The 22,133-nt window shown below is 42.8% G+C and overlaps 1 protein-coding gene across 1 annotated transcript in view; it reads left to right on the forward strand.

The window, feature by feature from the left end:
• The first annotated feature begins 205 nt into the window (after positions 1 to 205).
• BLTP3A (bridge-like lipid transfer protein family member 3A) overlaps positions 206 to 22,133 on the forward strand; it is a 54,902-nt gene continuing 32,974 nt past the window's right edge. Inside the window, exons 1-3 of the mRNA XM_084889982.1 lie at positions 206 to 504; positions 18,653 to 18,815; positions 18,902 to 18,940. Coding sequence (XP_084746108.1) covers positions 461 to 504; positions 18,653 to 18,815; positions 18,902 to 18,940 — 246 coding nt within the window. The 5' untranslated portion in view covers positions 206 to 460. The remainder of the gene's footprint in view (positions 505 to 18,652; positions 18,816 to 18,901; positions 18,941 to 22,133) is intronic.

A 22,133-nucleotide genomic window follows, 5' to 3' on the forward strand; every position in this document is an offset into this window, starting at 1 on the left:
ACTGCGCAATTATCTAGCGAGTTCCTACAAAAATTTACAAACACCCAGCCTTTCCTCCGAGGAGGCTTCGAGTGGGAACCCCTCGCAGTTCAGAGGATGAGCCATTCAGATCTCCTTCCGCTGAGAGGTCAGCCGTCCGGCCGAGGAGGGGGCGGAGCCTCCTCGCCCCGCCCCCGCCCCGCCCCGCCCCTCGCCGCGCGCCGGGCCTATGGCCACGCGCGCCTCGGGCCGCCGGAGCCGCCGGCGCTGCGCTATCTCTGCGTCGCCCGCTCGGGGCCGGCGCCCGCGGCCCGCGCAGGTGGGTGGGATCGCGGCGGAGACGGAGCGCGCCGGCGGCGGCGGGAGAGCGCCATGGCAGCGGCATCCAGTCCCCGCGCCGCGGCGAGGTGACGAGCTGCCTCTTCACGGCTGAGGAGGCCACCGCCGCCCACTCGCCTTCCACGCGGGACGCGGCTCCGGCATGGCCGGGATCATTAAGAAGCAGATCCTGAAGCACCTGTCCCGGTGAGAGCCCCTCCCGACGCGGTCCCGGGCCCTGCCTCAGCCCCTTCGACTCCCCTCCCGGCCGCCGCGCCCCCGGCCGGCCTCCCTCTCTTCAGCCCGAGTCCGGACTCCGAGCGGCCCCCGCCTCAGCTCGAGCCCGACCGTCTTCCTACCGCCCCGCTGGCCCCGGCTGTGGTCACCATCTGCTCTTCCGTCGCCCTGGGCCCTTGCGCTGGTGCCCGGCACCCCCTTCCCTCCGCATCCTACCAGCTCCTCTCTCCCCGCGACCATCAGGCTCCCCGGCGGCCACCCTCCCCTCAGTTCCCACCCCGCCGAGCGGGTCACGCCGACCTCCCATGCACGTGACCGTCCCTCCGAGGCCCCCACGGCTGCACCCTTTCCTGCCCGCCCAGCTGTTTCCTCCCCCGCCCCCTCCTGCTGGGACCCGCTGCCCCCCCTCCTCCCCTCCGGGTACACACCCTCCCAGCCCTCCCAGCTGCTCTCCTTCCCGGGACTGCTCCACACCAGCCCCTGCATCCTCGGCCGTTCTCAGTAACCCTCGCACCCAGCCCTTCATGACCGCTTTTCCACTCCGATGTCTAACTCCAAGGCTGGTTTCTCCTTCCCAGAAGCTCCCAGCTCCTCCTCTGGGTCGCCCGGCTGACCCTGTTGCATCACCTTGGAAAAGATGTCCCCGCACCCAGGGCCGCTCCTTTGATCTCCCTGCTCCCTCCTTGGCTCCTCTTCTCATTACACAGGCTAATGGGGACAGGTCAGGAGAGTTGGGCATAAAGTTTCAGCAACCTCCCCTTTAATACGTGGAGGTTTTTGACAGCCTGTGAAAAGAGCGAACCGTGTCCGCCTCTGCTTTGAAGCCATTTTTTAAGCCATTACCGTAATGCCCCTCAGTAATGGGGGCAGAGAGGGTGGCAGGCAATACCGTTTGCAGGTGTAACTGGGTAACTGCTGACCCCTGTGTGACTGCTGGGGATTGTCAGAACCGGTGGCCACAAACATTGGAAGCTAGGCTTTCGCTCAGTGTTCTCTCCTTATTCCCAGCGGGGCTTGGTGATGCCGGGATACCCTCAGCCAGCTCCGGATCTCAGGTGCAGAGAGATTCAAGCCGAGGCCACAGTGGTCAGCGGTTCTCAGGGGGTGGGAGGAGGGGGAGGAGCCAGTGGAGACGGGACAGCGGCCTTGCACTGATTGTCCTCCCTGGGCTTCTCCCTGTTGGTGAGCAGTATGTGGACACTATTGCCGCCACCGCGTCCCCTCTTCTGGTTGGCACTCTGACTTATTTACTGTTACTTTAATTTTAGACTTTGATTAGTCATAGGTTGAGATACACCTTTTAATCACCACGTTATAAAAGTAAAAGGTTGGCCGCTGGAGCTAGAAAGTGCCTTTGGATCCTTTGCTAGGAGTAACTCCTTAATATATTCTTTTCAGGTAGTAATGTTTTCATGTGGATGTTCCATGAGTTTGGTTTTTCTGTGTAAATATTTCAATAGAAGTAGGACTAATGATAATTTGGATGAATATAGAATCGGAATTTTAGAGTTTAGAGATGATCTCACCTAACAAAATATTGTATTTAAGAGCCTAGACCTTTCCTGGTTTACTCTATTCAGCTGTAAAAGAGGGCAATAATAGTATCTAACTTAAAAGGTTACTGTGAAGTTTGCATGAATTAATATAGGTAAGGATTTAGCACAGTGCCTTGCACATAGTGAGTACTCAATAAAATACAATGCATGGTTTAATTTTGGGGCCTCTGCTTGTGTGACAGCAACAAATATAAGTCAGACTTTTCCAGAAAAATCCATTTTTATGAACAGTTAATTTTTTAATATATGTTCCTGGGTGGTTGGGTATGAACCCCTAAAGCACATGCCTGAACCCTGCAAGGCATTCTGGACCCAGGTGAATAGTCCATGACTGTTCCACCTCCTGTTACGGCTGAGGAAACTGCCTGGAGAGGACACCTCCTGCAGTGGAAGGTGTGCAATGGAAGAAAACTCACCTCCTACTGCTGTACTTTCCCCTGGAGGACCCACATGTTCTGTGTACTTCATGTCCCGATGCGGATTGGGTTTTTAAAGAGGAAACTTAATTGTCTATGCTAACGTATTCAGTGAATCCTTAGTGAACAAACTATCTCTTTTAGATGAAGTAGGAATAGATATGGCAGACATTGGGAGAAATTGCTGGTTTCTTCAGGGTGGGTGGTTGGTTGAGGAGGAGGAGGAAGTTATTCAGGGCTCCAGGAAGAGGTCTGGGACTTTTGCTTGGTTGAAGGAAAGGTCAAACTCCCGGGGCCTTTATATTTGTTTGACTTGAAATAACTGGCCAAGCATGTGTGACATTTGTGTCTCTATGGTCTCTGCTGAACCCACAGAGGCTGGCCTGCCTGGAGGGAACTAGCTTCCCTGGCTTGCCAAACCTGAGGGGGAGAGAGGAGAGAAAGAGACCGAGTTACTAGGCTAAGTAAACATTTGTAGGCGTTTAATAAGTACTTGTTGCTGATGATGACAGAGCCACTTGACTTGGAGGGAAGTGTCTGATAGCAGGAAAGATATCCCAGTGACTTCCATAGTATGTTTAATTTTAGTCACGAAGTTTCAGATATGGAAGTGTCTTGTTGGAATGCGTCTTCTTTCTTAGTAGAGTATTTTGGTAAACAAGATTTGAGGGAAGTGCTATTTAAAATATTTTTGTTAAGTGCCTACTGTAGACAAGGCACTGATCTGGGCACTGGGGATGCCGCAGGGAAGAAATGTAAACATCCTTTAAGGGCTTTCACCTATGGTTTGGATGATTGTTGTGTAATACAAGTAGCTTCAACGCACAAAATTCATTTAAATAGACCCAGGAGACCCTCACTTAGAAACAAAAGTGATTATTTAGAAAACATCCAAATTGATTTTTCACTAAGTTAGATTTTTCTTGTTTTAGTTAATGACCTTAGCTATGACCTTTTATTACACAAGTAAGAGTAAATCTGATTGTGAAGTACCATAAGTCAGGGGACTATAGTTCATGGAAAGAGCAAGGACTCTGGAGCCAAACAAGCCAGATTCACCTTCCAGCTCTGCCACTTTAATGAACAGGCAGCCTTTCTGAGCCTTAGTGTTCTTCTCTGTAAAAGATGAGAATAAGGAAGAATACTACATACCCAGCAGATTGTTTTTGAGGATTGGGGATAAAGTATTGTAGTACTTGGTATGTAAATAGGGTTTATAAAAAGTAGCTATTATAACATGGCTAGAGAAGTTAGGAACACTAATCACAGTGTGAATGACAGCAACCCTCCTGACTGGCTATTTTAGAAACCAATTAGAAGTCTTAATTCCAAATAGTTGCAGGAAATAATGACCTTGGGTGACAAAGACATAGCTGATAAACATGGTAGGTATTTAAAAAATATAAACATAGCCGAAACCGGTTTGGCTCAGTGGTAGAGCATCGGTCTTCGGACTGAAAGGTCCCAGGTTCGATTCCGGTCAGGGGCATGTACATTGGTCGCGGGCACATTTCCCCCCCCCCCCCCCGCTCCCCCCCCCCCCCCGTAGGGGGTATGCAAGAGGCAGCTGGTCGATGTTTCTCTCTCATTGATGTTTCTAGCTCTCTATCTCTCTCCCTTCCTCTCTGTAAAAAATCAATAAACTATATTTTAAAATATATATATAAACATTAGTTGAAATTCAGAATCCTTATGGAGAATAAGAGAGTCTTACTGTGCCCAGCCCTGTTAGTTCCTGATCAGTGCCTCCACTTGTTACTGTTCTTCTCTTTCTTTCTTTCTTTCTTTCTTTCTTTCTTTCTTTCTTCTCTTCTCTTCTCTTCTCTTCTCTTTCTTTCTTTCTTTCTTTTCTTTTTTTTTTTTTAGTAATATATTTTTATTGATTTCAGAGAGGAAGGGAGAGGAAGGGAGAGGGAGAGAGAGATAGGAACATCAGTGATGAGAGAGAATCATTAATCGGCTGCCTCCTGTACACTGGGGATTGAGCCTGAAACCCAGGCAGTTGTCCTTGCGGAATCGAACCCGGGACCCTTCAGTCCACAGGCTGACACTTTATCCACTGAGCCAAACCAGCCGGGGCTCATTAGTATTCTTTCCCCTGAAGAGCTCATCATGGCCACCCCCGGTGGACAGTGGTGAGCTGAAGGCTCACAGAGGCTGACTGCTTTTCCAGGGTCGGTGTAGGTGAAGGTTGGTAGGATTAGTCTCAACTTCTAAGTCATGGTCCTTTATTGTCACCTTCCCTTCCCAAATACTTATTTTATGCATTTTCTAGTAATAGTCAAATCATATGTCTTTGTTTTCCTTTCTTATCTTCTTATGTTGCTTCAGAATATAGTGCTTTTATTTACTTAGAAAATAATAATAAGAGCCAACTGTGCAAATAAGCACTTTATAAGCCTTAGGACTATTTAAGCCTCAAACTAACTAAATAAGATAGATATTAGGCCCATTTTATAAAGAAACTAGAGGCCCGATGCACGAAATTTGTGTAAGAGTAGACCTTCCTTCCCCTGGCTGCCTGCACTGGCTTCCCTCTGGCACCCGGGACCAGGCTTCCTTCTGGCCGCCAGCAGGCACCTGGGTCCCGGGCTTCCCTCACAGCCCAGCTTCGCCCAGAAAGTCATCTGGAAGGACATCTGGTCTAATTAGCATATTATGTTTTTATTTTCATAGGTGAGGCACAGAGAGGGTAAATAACTTGCCCAAAGTCATAACTAATAAGTGATAGAACTGGATTAAAACACAGGCACTTTGATTTCTGAGCTGTGCTTTTTAACCTGCTCTGCTGCTATGCTGTAATGATTCTCATCTGTTGAATATTTTAAACCGAGCATACCCTTATCACCAGTACCCACATGAAGGAATAATATTACCAGCACCCAAGAAGCCCCCTTGTGTCTCTGTTCATCATTACCTCCACTTAGGGTAACCACTGTCCTGATTTCTAGCTGTTTAGATTAATTTTGTCTTTTTATGTTTTATGTAAATGGATCACATAGTATGTATGGTTTTATGTCTGGCTTCTTTAGCTGAACATTATTTTTGTGAGATTAATCACGATTGTTGCATCAAGGTATAGATCCTCCATTTTCATTACTGTATAGTATTGTAATTATTTATCCATTTTATTGTTGTTTTTTTGCTGGTTACTATCTATATTTCAGCATAATTGGGTATGAAAAATTAAACCAAAATTCTCATGACTTAAGAATACATTGTAAGTTACCAACCAAAAGTTGTGGCCCAAGCATCTGTAATCATCTGAGAACTTAGGCTTTTACAGCTCCTCTGATTTTCCTTCTGGTTTTCTCTTTCCTTCTAGTGGTAGAATTTCCAGTCAGTCAACTTTCCTATAGTTCAGGATAATGTCCATTTTGTATTTTAGTTGTATTTTTTGAAATTGTTGTGCAAAGCTGCAGTTAGGCGTTTACCTATGCCGCCATCTTGGTTTCCATTTTATTGTTAATAATGCACGTTTGGATAGTTTCCCAGGTTAGGGCTATGATGAGTAGTGCTGTTGGGAATGTGTGTCCTTTGGTGAACAAATGTACACATATCTGTTGGGGGTTTAGTAAGAGTGGAGGTCTGGTTTGTAGGATATGCATATATTACATTTTAATAGATACTGCCAAAAGTTTTCCAAAGTGTCTATATCAATTTATACTTTTACCCAGAGGTGTATGGGAAATATGATTGTTCTACATCTTGCCAACACTTGGTATTTTTCATTTTAGCCATTCTGGTGGATGTGTTTTGAAAATTTTTTTTAACGTATATTTTCATGATTTTTTACAGAGAGGAAAGGAGAAAGATAGAAAGTTAGAAACATTGATCAGCTGCCTCCTGCACATCCCCCACTGGAGATGTACCCACAACCAAGGTACATGCCCTTGACCAGAATTGAACCTGGGATCCTTGAGTCCGCAGGCCGACGCTCTATCTACTGAGCCAAAACCAGTCAGGACATTTTGTTTTTAAAAAAATATATTTTATTGATATTTTTATAGAGAGAGGAAGGGAGAGGGATAGAGAGTTACAAACATCGATGAGAAATATCAATCAACTGCCTCCTGCACGCCCCCTACTGGGGATGTGCCTGTAACCAAGGTACATGCCCTTGACCAGAATCGAACCTACACTCTTCAGCCCATAGGCTGATGCTCCACCCACTGAGCCAAACTGATCAGGACTAAACAATAGTTTTTTAAAAATATTTTTAAAAATTGATTCTAGAGAGAAAGGAAGGTAGAAGGAGAGAGAGAAACCTCAATGTGAGAGAGAGATCACCTGCCTTCTGCATGGAATTGAGCCACAACCTGGACATGTGTCCTGACTGGAAATTGAACTAGCGACCTTTTAGTTCACAAGGATGATGCTCAACCAACTAAGCCACACTGGCCCGGGCTATGCAGAAGTTGTTTGGGTTTTTTAAAATTTTAATTTTTAAAATATGTTTTTATTGATTTCAGAGAGGAAGAAGGAAAAGAGATAGAAACATCAATGATGAGAGAGAATCATTGATCTGCCTCTTGCATGCCCATACTTGGGATTGAGCCTGCAACCCAGGCATATGCCCTGACCAAGAATTGAACCTTGACCTCCTGGTTCATAAGTTGACACTCAACCACTGACCCATGCTGACTGGGCAAGATTTGAATGAATGCTGGGTTAAGTCCCATTTCTGCCATTTACTTAGTCTTAGCTCTACCACTGGCTAGCTGTGATTCTGGGACAAGTTGTTTAACTTTATGACCATTTGCAAATTATAAATTTAGACTAAAGATTAAGACCTTTTCTAGAAATTCAGTGAACCTGCAAATCTAAGAATTCCCACTTCTCAACATTGCACATTTTTATGATGTCTTTGAGTATTTCTCTGTTGTCTCTGGCAGATTACAGTCCTTTGGCAGAAATTAAACCTGATCAAAATCTGTTTTTCCAACTCAATTTCATCTTAGCTTCTATGCTCTGTAACAGTAACAGATGGCCAGAAAATGTTTTCCCACATCCTGGAAGTGGAATAAATAGCAGGCTTCCATTAGCCTTGTCAGCCACCCTTGGTCTCAGTGATGTAATCCTCAATTAGGAACACAAATGCTGAGTAAAGTTTGTGTCAGAGACTTTAGGGTGGTCTCAGGTCAGATCTCCTTAGTGGTCTCCCTGGTTGAGCAGATCTCTGCAAAATTCACCCACAATGGATCACCTTTTTTACTTATTTTTTGTTATTACTATAAAATGCAGACAAATTCAGTTGAAGAATTCTTACTGCCTTTTTTTGTGTGAAAGTAATAGAGTAATATTCATTTTTTATGAATATGAAACTAAATTGCTAAATGAAAAAGCAGTTATATGTTATATCACTCTTCCTGCTATGGGAGAACAGCCGTGGTGGTAGAGCAGACCTGCATGTGCCATCACAGTCCTTAGAGCGGACTAAGAGTTCTTGGTTATTCAGCTTTTGATGATTACTTGCACATTGGATGATAGAGCTGATGGCATAGCAGCCTCTGTGGTCTCTTGTTAGTTTCTTGGGAGAGATTGGGATAGTTTGCTGGAATGGTGGTGAATTAGCCTTGGGCCTACTTAAAGAAGATTTTATTAATCTGATTGGGTTGGAAGAGTTTAGAAAAGTTTTTGATGGAGTTAAACTATAACTTTGTCCATCAACGTTTAGATTTATTCTTCTCATACCGGTTAAGCAGTCCATGATAGGTTGTAAAAAGGGAAAGGATCTACTCCACCCATTTCTGAGACAACTTGTAAATCTGTTTTGTGCCAGGTGTGTTTTGGAGGAACACAGTATTAAGAGATGTTAGTAGAAGTAAGACAACCCAGTGAGCACACCTGGGTTCATGCTCGCCTCTGCCTCTTCCTGCCCTGTTACCTTGAGCAAATTACTTCCCATCTGAACCCCATGTTCTTCCTCTTTAAAATGGGAAAAATGAAGTATAGTGAAGGCTAATGGAAATAATGTATTTAAGTTCCTTAGTTCAGTGCTGTGTACAAAGTAAAATGTCATTATCTTTAGCAGTCTGGTTCTACTAGTCCAGGTTAGGGGATGAGGCTTTTCCAAAACCATTTGTGTTTTACAAAGTAAATTGTATTTTTAAAATATTATTTATTTATTTTTTAAAAAATATATTTTATTGATTATTTTATTTTATTTTTTATATATATTGTTTTTATTAATTTATTATCTGTGTACATATTATATTTTAACATTGCCCCCCCTCCCAAATATACTCTCCCTCCCCAGAGTTTTGTGTCCATTGGTTGTACTTATATGCATGTATTCAAGTCCTTCGGTTGATCTCTTATTTCCCCCAGATATCCCTACCCTTCCTGCTGTAATTTGACAGTCTGCTTGTTGCTTTACTGTCTTTATATCTGTCTTTTGGTTCATCAGTTTATAATGTTCTTTAGGAGGCCAATGCCTTATCCATTAGGCGACTGGGGCTTCTTATAATGTTCTTTAATATCCATAAATGAGTGAGGTCATGTGGTATTTCTCTTTCATTGACTGGCTTATTTCACTCAGCATGATGTTCTCTAATTCTATCCAGATTGCTGCAAATGATGAGAATTCCTTCTTTTTTATGGCAGCATAGTATTTCATTGTGTAGATATACCATAGTTTTTTTATCCAATCCTCTGCTGACGGGCACCTAGGCTGTTTCCAAATTCTAGCTATTGTAGATTGTGCTGCTATGAACATAGGGGTGCATATATCCTTTCTGATTGGTGTTTCCAGTTTCTTGGGATATATTCCTAGGAGTGGGATTACTGGGTCAAATGGGAGTTCCATTTTCAGTTTTTTGAGGGAACTCCATATTGTCCTCCACAGTGGTTGCACCAGTCTGCATTCCCACCAGCAATGCACGAGGGTTCCTTTTTCTCCGCAACCTTGCCAACACTTGTCGTTTGTTGATTTGTTGATGTTGGCTATTCTGACAGGTGTGAGATGGTACCGCATTGTTGTTTTGATTTGCATCTCTCGGATAATTAGTGACTTTGAGCATGTTTTCATGTGCCTCTTGGCCTTCCTTCTGTCTTCTTTTGAAAATATTCTATTTAGGTCCATTGCCCGTTTTTTAATTGGATTGTTCATTTTCCTTTTATTTAGTTGTACAAAGCAAATTGTTTTTAAATGACTCTTACTTGACCAAAGGACATTGATCTGGCCTAGTCTATAGGATAAAAAGACATAAAATTATTGTAAGCTGTGTGTCTATCTCCATGCTCAGCAGTGGCCTAGAAAAAAAAAAAGTTAAGTCAGCGTTCTTGTATGTCCAGGTAGAGTAAAAATATCTGGGGAAAAAGTTAAGAGGGATTGTGTAACTAGGTAGAGATTGAAGAAGGTAATCTCTGTAGAAATTCTCTATCTATTCTAATAGTCAAAATTATATATGAAAAGGAAGTTTATCCTGTCACTTGCTTATTGTTTTGTGTCCTACCTGGAAATACAAATGAACACTTTTCATCCAGGGCCTAATCCACGTTGGGGTGGGAAGACAGGTTTTGTGCTTTTCCTGTTCCCTGTGTTAGTGCTGTTGATGAGGGCGGTGTGCCAGCAGGCTGCTGAACAGTCCTTCCTGAGGTGAGTCTCCAGTCCTAGCTGGCTGGAGTTCACACACATGCCATCATCTCCAGGACAAGCAGAGACATAAGTCCCACCTGGCTGCTGTGAGAACTGCCCTGAAGAAGCCAGTGTTGTCGTTTGCCAATTGACATGGCTACAGAATTCATAGAACTCTGCTGGTTCCCACCTCTAGGCCTGTTTTCCATTGTTTGGCCCTGCCCTTACAAGATTGATTTTGACTTCTTCATTTATAATTTTATTCCCTGTCCTCTGTTCTCTTGTGACCTATTGGTACTAGAGAGACAAGAGATGAAGACAATTCTTGGAGTCAGATGGGATATAATAGGTAGGATTTCTGGGAAACATGAATTCAGTTTTAATCTTGTTCAGATTTCTAGAAACCTAGGTTGAAAGGGTAGAAATAAGTATGCTGGGAATAGTAGATGCTACATTGAGATAGGAAGGTAGGTCTGAGAGGGTGGACTCTTGAAGAAAACCTGAGTCCTCAGATAATAATCTAAGCCTCCTAAACCTTTTAAAAAATTGTTAGTTTCTATTGTACAACATAATGATTCAATATTTATATACATTTTTAAATGATCTCTAAACCTTTTTTAAAAGATAATAATTTAAGCCTTTTCTAAAAGGAGAGGTTAGTGAAATCCAGATATAACAATATTACTGAGAGGGCAGGGCGGGGCGAGGGTGAGCTCCCTACTCCCCCCGCAGGGCGGAGTTATCCCTAGCCCTCACCCAACCAATCAGGGTTAGCTGAGGCAGTGACATCACCACCGACCGGAGTAAAACCCCTGGACTGGGCAAAATTAGCGCTCTCTTCCGCCATGCTGCCGGCGTGAGTGGGACAGAGCCCATGCTAGCATGGAAAAGGCTCTTTTGTTTATTGCATCAGACTCAGCTCCCTGGTGGTCCTTGGGGATCACAAAGTCTGGGCGTAACAATTACTATTTATTTATTGAGCGCTTAATAAATGCCAGTTATTTAATGTGTGTTACATATATAGCTCTTTTAATTCCAGTGAGGTGGGTTGAACAATTTGCCTAAAGTCACAGTACTGGTAAGTGACAGAGCCACATTTTGAGCCCAAGTCTAACTTTAAAGCCTGTGCTCTTAATCAAGCCATAATAAGAATAGAAGTTGAAAACTTTGTTCTTAAAGAATGGATTTATTCATCTCTTTTCCATCTGCAGCCTCTGGCTTTCTCTTCCTTAAAGTATTTTAGCTGATTAACTGAAACCTCAAATTAAGGCACTCTCAAAGTTTGGAGAACCGAAGAAATCATCTTGGGTTTATTAAAAAATCTGATTCCTTACCCAACTTCCAATTGTGATTCTGCATATCCGGGATGTGGCCCAATGATCTGCATGTTAAACATACCAAAGTGATGCCATCCATGGGATCAGAGGCACATAGTTTGTCACACATTGCCTTAAATACTGGCAAGGTTAAGATGAAATGTAACACAATCTCATACTTTTTAATTCAAGGCTTCAAAATGACATTTATTTTGTATGGAGATGTAAGTAGTTAGAATTTGCATAGAATACAATGTAGAAATTGGATCTGTGACACCTATTGAGTATAATCACTCTGAGAATGTCAGTGGAGCAAGCAGTGTAGCTCATTTTTGGGCTGTTTATGTTTCACTTTATTCGAAGTGAATAATAGAATATGTTCTTTCTTCAGAGAATATACTTGAAAAAGTCCCTATCATTTTCTTTTCTTAAAAATGCCTTTTTATCACCAGGAAAAGTAGTCTATTTAGTGATTCTAGACTTTTCTTTCCCCTTTCCTGCGTATTAAAGGGATCCTTACTTCCATCTTTGATAGTGGCCATTCCATCTATGTCTCAGCTGTGGTAGAAAGATAGGGTCTTACCAGAATCTGTGGTGAGGACATGAGGAAACATAATTTTCACAAACTAATTTTATGTCTTCAAATCTTCTTATCTTTAAGACAAATACTTCTGAAGGATGCCCGCCCCAAATTCTGAGCGGATGTGGCTTTCCTGAATATTTAACAGTAAAGGAATGGCTGCTAGGAAGAAGTAATAATTGTAATATCTTTTAAAAAATATGTTTCTATTGATTTTTTTTTTTTTTTTAGAGAGAAGGAGAGCGACGCCCCCTACTGGGGATGGGGCCCAAAAGCCGGGCATATGCCCTGACTGGGAGCTCTTGATGCGAGGAACAACACTCAACTGAGCCACACCAGCCAGGGCATAATTGTAATATCTTATTTAAATACACATGGACTTGAAAGAAATAATAAATAAACACAAAGGGGACTTGAAAAAGAAAGCCTGCCTATACTTAGTGATTACAAATAATGCTGAGTTGTTTCCTACTTTTCTTTCCATCCCTCAGGACTATGTTGCCTCCAAATTTCTCAAGTGGGTGTGCATTATATATCTTCTCTTTCTTTTGGTGGTTGTTTCATGTAGTGGAAGTATTAAGATGTTCTTTTTTCTCTTTCACACCCAGTCCTGTTTCCAGGCTGGTAGCCATTCCTTACAGGAAAAGAGGAATCCTTTCCCTCTGTGGCAAGTTAGTTTCTAGATGATAAGAGCCATTAGGGAAAGCTTGTCTTTTTGAATCTAACAACAAAATTGGTTTATATTCAGTAAATAAATATTTAAATTTCTTTTATTAATTAAAATCAGTAAAAGTATGTCTAAGAGTCTGGGATTTTACTATACCCTGCATAGAAGCTAATAATTAGCCTGTTACAGTTCATGTATGTGGCAGAACACATGAGATTCCTGGATCAGAGACAAAGGACCTAATTACTTATAGCCTAGCAAGCAGCATAAGCTTATGTTTACAATTAGTCCCCATGCCCCAAGTTCCATGGGAGTGACATGAATGGGTCCAGATAGATGCCTGCACACGTGTTACAGGAGTAGAACGTTGAATTTGGGGAACCCATTCCTTTTGGCAAATGGTTAAAAAGGCTACTCTTTGTTCTGGAGGGGACATTATCTCTCAGAGCTGCTCTTTGCAATGCAATCCTGAGAAGTGGCCTGGGTAAGGAGTGGTCAGGATCGTGCATTTTTGGCATAGCGAGCAAGACAGTAGCAGTATGAGAGACTCATGGCGGAGTAGTTCTCTCAGTAGTAAGTATATACGGTAGGTAATTAGCAGAAATCTTAAAAGGATTTATTATTAAACTAGAGGCCCAGTGCACAGGGGTGGGGAGTGGGGTTCCTCAGCCTGGCCTGCATCCTCTTGCAATTTGGGACCCCTTGGGAGATGTCCGACTGCTGGTTTAGACCCAGTCCTGCAGGGATCCCAGGGCCTAAACTGGCAGTTAGACATCCCTCTTGCAATCTAGGACATTTGGTTCCTAACTGCTCGCCTGCCTGTCTGATCACCCCTAACTGCTTGCCTGCCTGCCTGATTGCCCCTAACTCCTCTGCCTTGGCCCCCCGCTGCCACGGCTTTGTCCAGAGGATGTCCAGAATGACGCCAGAAGGTCATTTAGTTGTGTAGTCTAATTAGCATATTATACTTTTATTATTATGGTTACCATATAAAAAGGTAAAAAGAGTAATATAATGAACAGCCATACAGTCACCTCCCAACTCCATTGAGAAATAAGTATTATTCATATAGTTGAAGCTTCCTGTTGATCCCTTCCTTTATCCCACATATAAGCACTTTTCCTGAAATTTTTTATCATGCCAGTGCATTCCTATGTATCCCTTATTAATATACAACATTGTTTTGCACATTTATAAATTTCTAAAATTGTTTTTACTGTCGTTTGAATTATTGTTAGAGTCTTTGAACACAATACCATTTTGAGCATTGTAGAAAACAATTCAAGATAAAACTCTTACATGTCATGATCTTATGGTTTAAGGAAAACCAAAAACACTAGAAACACAGCTTAGTAAAAGAAAAGGATATGGGTGAGAAATAAAAAATTGGCAATATATATATATATATATATATATACACACACACACATATATATATATAATATTTTTATTGATTTCAGAGGGAGAGAGAGATAGAAACATCAGTGATGAGAGAGAATCATTGATTGACTATCTTCCATACACCCAACACTGGGGATTAAGCCCGCAACCCAGGCATGTGCCCTGCCCAGGAATCCAACCTTGACCTTCTGGTTCATAGGTTGATGCTCAACCAGAGCTATGCTAGCTGGGTAGTAAACAATATGTATTAATCTAAAGTCAACTATTAGCATCTAATATATGTAAGGGCTAAGTATAGTTACAGTGGAAGATCAAATACAATTAATTACTGTGTTGAAAATAGTAATTATGAGAGGCGTAACAGTGAGAAAGAATGACAGGGATGAGATTCACCTAGATAGTTTGTCATACAGGAGAGCAGGTTTTGCTCTGAAAAACTGGCCTTAAATTGATCCGCCAAAGGAGATGAGAGAAGGGAGCTGGCACATTAGCCAGCAGTGTAATTAGCTAAAAGTTACGGTACAAAAAATAAAAAGTTACGGTACATAGGCCCAGAATTCTGCCAGGTAGCCATTTAGATTAGGAGGGTTGGCTAAGACTAAGCCCCTGACTTCAAAGAGCATAACATCTAATTGCTCAGGGGGTGGATGCACAGGGGAGAATTAGAGGATATCCTAATATCCTAAAAATTTTTTAAACTTTTTTTTTATTTTTATTGATTTCGGAGAGGAAGGGAGAGGAAGCGAGTGAAACATCAATTATGAAAGGGAATCATTGGTTGGCTGCCTCCTGAACGCTGGACTGAGCCCACAACCCAGGCATGTGCCCTTGACTGGAATCGAACCTGGGACCTTTCTGTCCGCAGGCCGATGCTCCATCCATTGAGCCAAACCAGCTAGGGCAACCCTAATTGTTTAATATGCGTTGCAGCGGTTAGGGAAAGAAAGCCTTAGTGAGCAGTCTTGAGTTGGGCCTTGAATGGCAGAAAAGGGAGTGGTGAGAACACATGAGCAAAGACTAGACCGTGAAAGTAGACTAGTGAGGAGATTGGCCTGTGTGGATTGTTTATGTCCAGGCCACTTGACCTATAGAATTTCCCATGGTCTGAAACTTCCTGATTGCACACTTAGAGTGCAGCTCAGCAGTTTTCCTCTGTCCTGTATTTTCTGCAAATTAACAACTGGACCCTGTGAGTAGCATGATGAGATTCAGGTTCAATCCCTTTGGCAAGACTAGGTAGAGGTCATGTATTTTATAACATCAAAGGTATGTGTAGGGGGCTGGAGTTCATTTTACTCTACTTAACAAGCTAATAATTAGCCTCTTACTGTTTCATATTTTATTTTATTTTTATTTTTTAAATAAATAATTTTTTTAAACAGAAAGGTTTATTTTTTTATTTTTATTGATTTTTCGCAGAGAGGAAGGGAGAGGGATAGAGAGAGCCAGAAACATCGATGAGAGAGATACATCGACCAGCTGCCTCCTGCACACCCCCCACCGAGGATGTGCCCGCAACCAGTGTACATGCCCTTGACTGGAATCGAACCTGGGACCTTTCAGTCTGCAGATGATGCTCTCTCCACTGAGCCAAACTGGTTTCGGCTGTTTCATATTTTAACTTATAGATCTCCTCTTCTGTTGTTTCAAGTAGTGTTAAAAAATATAAGTGCTTATCCTCCCCCCATAGCCTATACCCTTTAATTTGGACTTTTTTTTTTTTTTTTAAATAAATTTTTATTGTTCATATTATTACAAGTGTTCCTTTCCCCCCCCTTCCCACCCCACCCTCTGCCCTTTCCCCACTCCCCATTGTCCTCTTCCATAGGTGCACAGTTTATGTTCAGTCTCTTCCCACATTCCCCTCTCCCCTTTTCCCCAAGAATCATCAGTTCACTCCCCTTCCATACCTCTGATTCTATTATATTCAACAGTTAATATTGTTCATCAGATTTTTTTTTTAATTTCCTTGGTTTTTAGATTCACTTGTTGATAGTTACGTATTTGTTGTTCATAATTTTTATCTTTATTTATTTTCTCTTCTGAAAGAACCCCCTTCAGCAATTCATATAATTCTGGTTTGGTGGTGATGAACTCATTTAGCTTTTTTTTATTAGTGAAGCTCTTTATCTGACCTTCGATTCTGAGTGATAGCTTTGCTGGGTAGAGTATTTTTGGCTGTAGGTTCTTGCTATTCATCACCTTGAATATTTCTTGCCATTCCCGTCTGGCCTGCATGGTTTCTGTTGAGAAATCAGCTGACAATCGTATAGGTGCTCCTTTATAGGTAACCACCTGCTTAGCTCTTGCTGCTTTTAATATTCTCTTTTTGTCCTTTGCTCTTGGAATCTTAATTATGATTTGTCTTGGTGTGGTCCTCTTTGGATTCCTCTTATTTGGAGTTCTGTGTGCTTCCTGGACTTGTAAGTCCAATTCTTTCCCCAGGTGGGGGAAGTTTTCTGTCACTATTTCTTTCAGTATGTTTTCGATATCTTGCTCTCTCTCATCTTCTGGGACCCCCATGATTCTGATGTTGGATCGTTTGAAGTTGTCCCAGAGGTTTCTTACATTATCTTCAATTTTCTGGATTCTCTTGCCTTCTAGCTTCTGCGGAGGAGTGTCTTCTGGCTCTTTATGTTCCAAATCTTTGACTTGATTCTTGCGATCTTCTATTCTGTTTTTAGGACTCTGTATAATATTTATTATTTCAGACAATGTATTCTTTATTTCTTGTTGATCCCTTATCATTTCTTGTTGATCTCTTTTCATATCCTCATAGGTCTCATTTATTTTATCGGCCTTTTCTAGGAGTCTCTTGAAAAACCTTATAAGTGTGGTTTTGAACTCTATATCCAGTCGCTTTTTGTCCTCCATTTCTTTCGTTTGTGATCTATTTGGTTTAGGCATTTTCGCAGGCATCTTTCCTGATGGGGCGGGGTTTCAGGGTGGAGCCTACAACCTTGGCTTCCGTCAGCCCCGCCCTATGCGACTCCTGAGACTCAGGGTCCTTCAGTACTTGTTGCAAGCACCTCTGAGAGAAAGGTGCCCTCGATTTTCGCCTGCTACCAAACAGTGTAGGCTCTCCCGCAATGGGCCCGAAACTGGGGTTCAGTTCAGTTGGAAGGGGAGTTGGAGGTGGCGTTCAGAGCAGTCTGGAGCCCCTGTCTCCTTCCTGCCAGGGCAGTCCTACGGCACAGCCGGCCGGCCCTTCTCTGCGCGCACTGTGCGCGCCTCTGGGACCTCCTTTCGCCTGCTTTCCTAGGTACCGCCTTACAGCCCAGCTCCCTCTGGATGAGCCTGGGTCCCCAGGGTCTGGCCTAGAACGGGGGTTCAGAGCAGTTGGGGGCCCAGCACAGTCGGAGTGTTTATCTCCTTCCCGCTAGGGAACGCCAGCCAGGCACTCGGCCTCCCTCCTCTCCGGCTCCGTCCTCTCCGCGCGCCGCGTGTCTCCGTACCTTGGGCTTTTACAGCTCCTCCGCGCTTCCTTCTGGTTTTCTCCTTGCTTCTCGTTGTAGAATTTCCAGTCAGTTGACTTTTCTGTAGTTCTGGGTAATGTCCATTTTATATTTTAGTTGTATTTTATTGAAATTGTTGTGTGCGGCTGCGGCTAGGTGCCTACCCGAGCAGCCATCTTAGATTCTCCCTTTAATTTGGACTTTTTTTTTTCATTTGTTACCCCATCTTAATTTGGATTCCTCTCCCGGCAGTTTCTTCTATGTGCAGGGTCCCTGTCCTGAGAAGAAGCCTGGGTTAGTTATATGAGTTTATAGGGCTAGACTTCTTCAGCTACTTTGGGCCACACAATGGACAGAACCCCTCCAGTTTCAAATGCTATTCTCAAATTGGTCACATTGTCTTACATTTAAGACTTGGTTGACTTGGGGTTCTTCTGTTCTCTGGTCTGTCAGATGTCTTATTGCTTCTCTCTATGTAGATCTGCACAGCTGCTTATAGCACTCATGTCTTGTGGCTGTTGATGTTTTTGCTCTCTTGCTTGTATGGGCGGTGGGTTATAAGGATGCTTTATTTTCTAGTGTTATTTTTAAAAAATTCGCACCCAAGGACATGTTTAGAGGGGGTGGGAGGAGAGAAACATTGATTGGTTGCCTTCATAAGTACCCTGACTGGGATCATACCCACAACTTATCAGTGCATGGGATGATGCTCAACCAACTGCAGTTGGGCTGTCCACTGCAGTTGGGCTGTCCATGGGCTTTTTGTGTTGCTGTCTAATTGATCTGTGTGTGTGTGTGTGTATGTGTGTGTGTGTTTTGTTTTGTTTTTTGGTTACTCTCTTCTTGTCCCCTCCCCCCCATGCTCTGTCTGTTTTTATATGGGGATTCAGAAATATCAAAAGCCTATGATGCTACTGCTACAACCATATTCCCAGAATCCCCATTGTAGGCTCTTGAGTGGAAAGATGACACAATCATGAGTACAATGATAGTTACACCCAACATCTTCCGTGGCATAGAGACAGTGTGATTATTAGTTGTTTATTCTTTATTGTTCTCTTTTCTCTAAATTCAGAAGTGTTATTGGCGGTAATACTGTTTAGCATGTTCCCATGGAAATAATGGGTTCTTATCGTTACTCTTTTCAGGTTCACTAAGAATCTTTCCCCAGACAAAATCAATTTGAGTACCCTGAAAGGGGAGGGTCAGCTGACCAACTTGGAGCTGGATGAAGAGGTTCTACAGAATGTGCTGGAGCTGCCTACCTGGTTAGCCATCACTCGGGTCTACTGCAACAAGGCCTCCATCAGGGTGAGAATGGGGGTCAGAGTGCTGTTGCTTTCTTTGGCCAGCAGGCCTGCCTTCCACAGTCCTGAATCTTTGCTTTTCTCTTGCAGATCCAGTGGACAAAGTTGAAGACGCACCCAATTTGCTTGGTAATGGTTTGTCTTGATTGCAAATAATCCAGGGGATGTCTGTGGTAGAGATTTTTAAAAATTTTCTAATATTTATTGTTCAGATTATTACAGTTGTTTCTCTCTCTCCTTCCCCCCAATAGCTCCCCTACACTGGTTCCCACCCCACCCTTTGCCTTTTACCCTCCCCCCCCCCCCCACACACACTATCTTCATTCATAGATGTATGATTTTTGTCCAGTCTCTTCTCATACTTCCCACACCCCTTCCCCCCCAAAAATTGTCAGTCCATTCCCTTTCTATCCCCTGATCCTATTATATTCACCAGTTTTATTCTGTTCATCAGACTTTTTAGTCACTTGGTTTTTAGGTTCACTTTTTGATAGATATGTACCGTATTTTCTGGCGTATAAGATGACCCCCCTAATTTTACAGTTAAAACATACGTTTAGGCCTATATTCGCTTGTATAAGACTACCCCCCACTTCCGAGGCAACACCAGTTCTTTCTTTAATAGACCGCTCTCTGACTCTGGCCAATCTGAGCAGGCTTTTTTTCGTTTCAAAAGTCGTCTTATACACCGGAAAATATGGTATTTGTTGTCACTTTGTAGTTCATAACTTTTATCTTTACCTTTTTATTCTTCCTCCTCTTCTTAAAGAATACCTTTCAGCCAAAACCGGTTTGGCTCAGTGGTAGAGCATCGGTCTGCGGACTGAAAGGTCCCAGGTTCGATTCCGGTCAAGGGCATGTACATTGGTTGCAGGCACATCCTGGTAGGGGGTGTGAAAGAGGCAGTTGGTCGATGTTTCTCTCTCATCGATGTTTCTGACTCTCTCTCCCACTCCTTTCCTCTCTGTAAAAAATCAATAAAATATATATTAAAAAAAAAAAAGAAAAGAATACCTTTTAGCATTTCATATAATACTGGTTTGGTGGTGATGAACTCCTTTAGCTTTTTCTTATCTGTGAAGCTCTATCTGACCTTCAATTCAAAATGATAGCTTTGCTGGGTAGAATAATCTTGGCTGTAGGTTCTTGCCATTCATCACTTTGAATATTTCTTGCCACTTCCTTCTGGCCTGCATAATTTCTATTGAGAAATCAGCTGACAGTCGTATGGGTGCTCCCTTGTAGGTAACTAACTGTTTTTCTCTTGCTGCTTTTAATAGTCTCTCTTTATTTTTTGCCCTTGGCATAATAATTATGATGTGTCTTGGTGTGGTCCTCTTTGGATTCCTTTAGTTTGGAGTTCTCTGTACTTCCTGGACTTGTAAGTCTATTTCTTTGACCAAGTAGGGGAAGTTTTCTGTCATTATTTCTTCAAATAGGTCAATATCTTGCTCTCTCTCTTCTTCTGGCACCACCATAATTCAGATGTTGATACACTTAAAGTTGTCTCAGAGGCTTCTTACATTATCTTCATATTTTTGAATTCTTTTTGATTTTTTCTTTTCTGGTTGGATGTTTTTTGTCTTCTTTCAATTTCAAATCTTTGACTTGATTCTTGGGTTCCTCTAGTCTACTGTTGCATCTCTGTATATTATTATTATTATTATTATTTTTTTTTTTAATAAGTTTTTATTTTTCATATTATTACAAATGTTCCTTCCCCCCCCCCTCCACCATTGCTCTCCTCCACCAGGTTCCCACCCCCACCCTCTGCCCTTTCCCCTCTCCCCATTGTCCTCATCCATAGGTGCACAGTTTATGTTCAGTCTCTTCCCACGCCCCCCTCTCCCCTTTTCCCCAAGAATCGTCAGTTCACTCCCCTTCCATACCTCTGATTCTATTATATTCAACAGTTAATATTGTTCATCAGATTTTTTTAATTTCCTTGGTTTTTAGATTCACTTGTTGGTAATTACGTATTTGTTGTTCATAATTTTTATCTTTGTTTACTTTCTCTTCTGAAAGAACCCCCTTCAGCAATTCATATAATTCTGGTTTGGTGGTGATGAACTCCTTTAGCTTTTTTTTATTAGTGAAGCTCTTTATCTGGCCTTCGATTCTGAGTGATAGCTTCGCTGGGTAGCTTATTTTTGGCTGTAGGTTCTTGCTATTCATCACCTTGTATATTTCTTGCCATTCCCTTCTGGCCTGCATGGTTTCTGTTGAGAAGTCAGCTGACAATCGTATAGGTGCTCCTTTATAAGTTACTACCTTCTTTGCTCTTGCTTCTTTTAATATTCTCTCTTTATCTTTTGCTCTTGGAATTTTAATAATGATGTGTCTCGGTGTGGTCCTCTTTGGATTCCTTTTGTTTGGAGTTCTGTGCACTTCCTGGACTTGTAAGTCAAATTCTTTCACCAGGTGCGGGAAGTTTTCTTTCACTATTTCTTTCAGTATGTTTTCGATATCTTGCTCTCTCTCATCTTCTGGAACCCCCATAATTCTGATGTTGGTTCGCTTGAAGTTGTCCCAGAGGTTTCTTACATTATCTTCAATTTTTCTGGATTCTCTTGCCTTCTAGCTTCTGTGGAGGAGTGTCTTCTGGCTCTTTATGTTCCAAATCTTTGACTTGATTCTTGCGATCTTCCCTTCTGTTTTTAGGACTCTGTAGAATATTTTTTATTTCAGACAATGTATTCTTTATTTCTTGTTGTTCCCTTATCATTTCTTGATGGTCTCTTTTCATATCCTCATAGGCCTTATCCATCTTTTCTAGGAAATTCTTGAAAAACCTTATAAGCGTAGATTTGAACTCTATATCCAGACGCTTTTTGTCCTCCATTTCTTTCGTTTGTGATCTATTTTGTTGTCGCATTTCGCAGTTACAGATGGGACGGGATTTCAGGGTGGAGCCTGCAGCTTTGGCTTCCGTCAGCCCCGCCCTATGCGGGTCCTTCAGTGCTCGCTGCCGGCGCCTCTGAGAGAAAGGTGCCCTCGATTTTCGCCTGCTGCCAAACAGTCTATGCTCTCCCACAATGAGCCCGGTATTGGGGTTCAGTTCAGTTGGGAGTGGAGTTGGAGGTGGCGTTCACAGCAGTCTGGAGCCCCAGTCTTCTTCCCGTCAGGGCAATCCCGCTGCACAGCCGACCGTCCCTTCTCTGGGGGCAGTGTGCGCGCCTCCGGGACCTCCTTTCTCCGCTACCCCGGGGTTCCGACTTACAGCCCAGCTCCCTATGGCTGAGCCTGAGTCCCCGGGGTCTGGCCCAGAACGGGGGTTCAGAGCAGTCAGGGGCCCAGCACAGTCGGAGTTTTATCTCCTTTC

This window comes from Pipistrellus hanaki (genome assembly GCF_964339955.1).
Source record: "Pipistrellus hanaki genome assembly, chromosome: 7".
NCBI classification, from domain to species: Eukaryota; Metazoa; Chordata; class Mammalia; order Chiroptera; family Vespertilionidae; genus Pipistrellus; species Pipistrellus hanaki.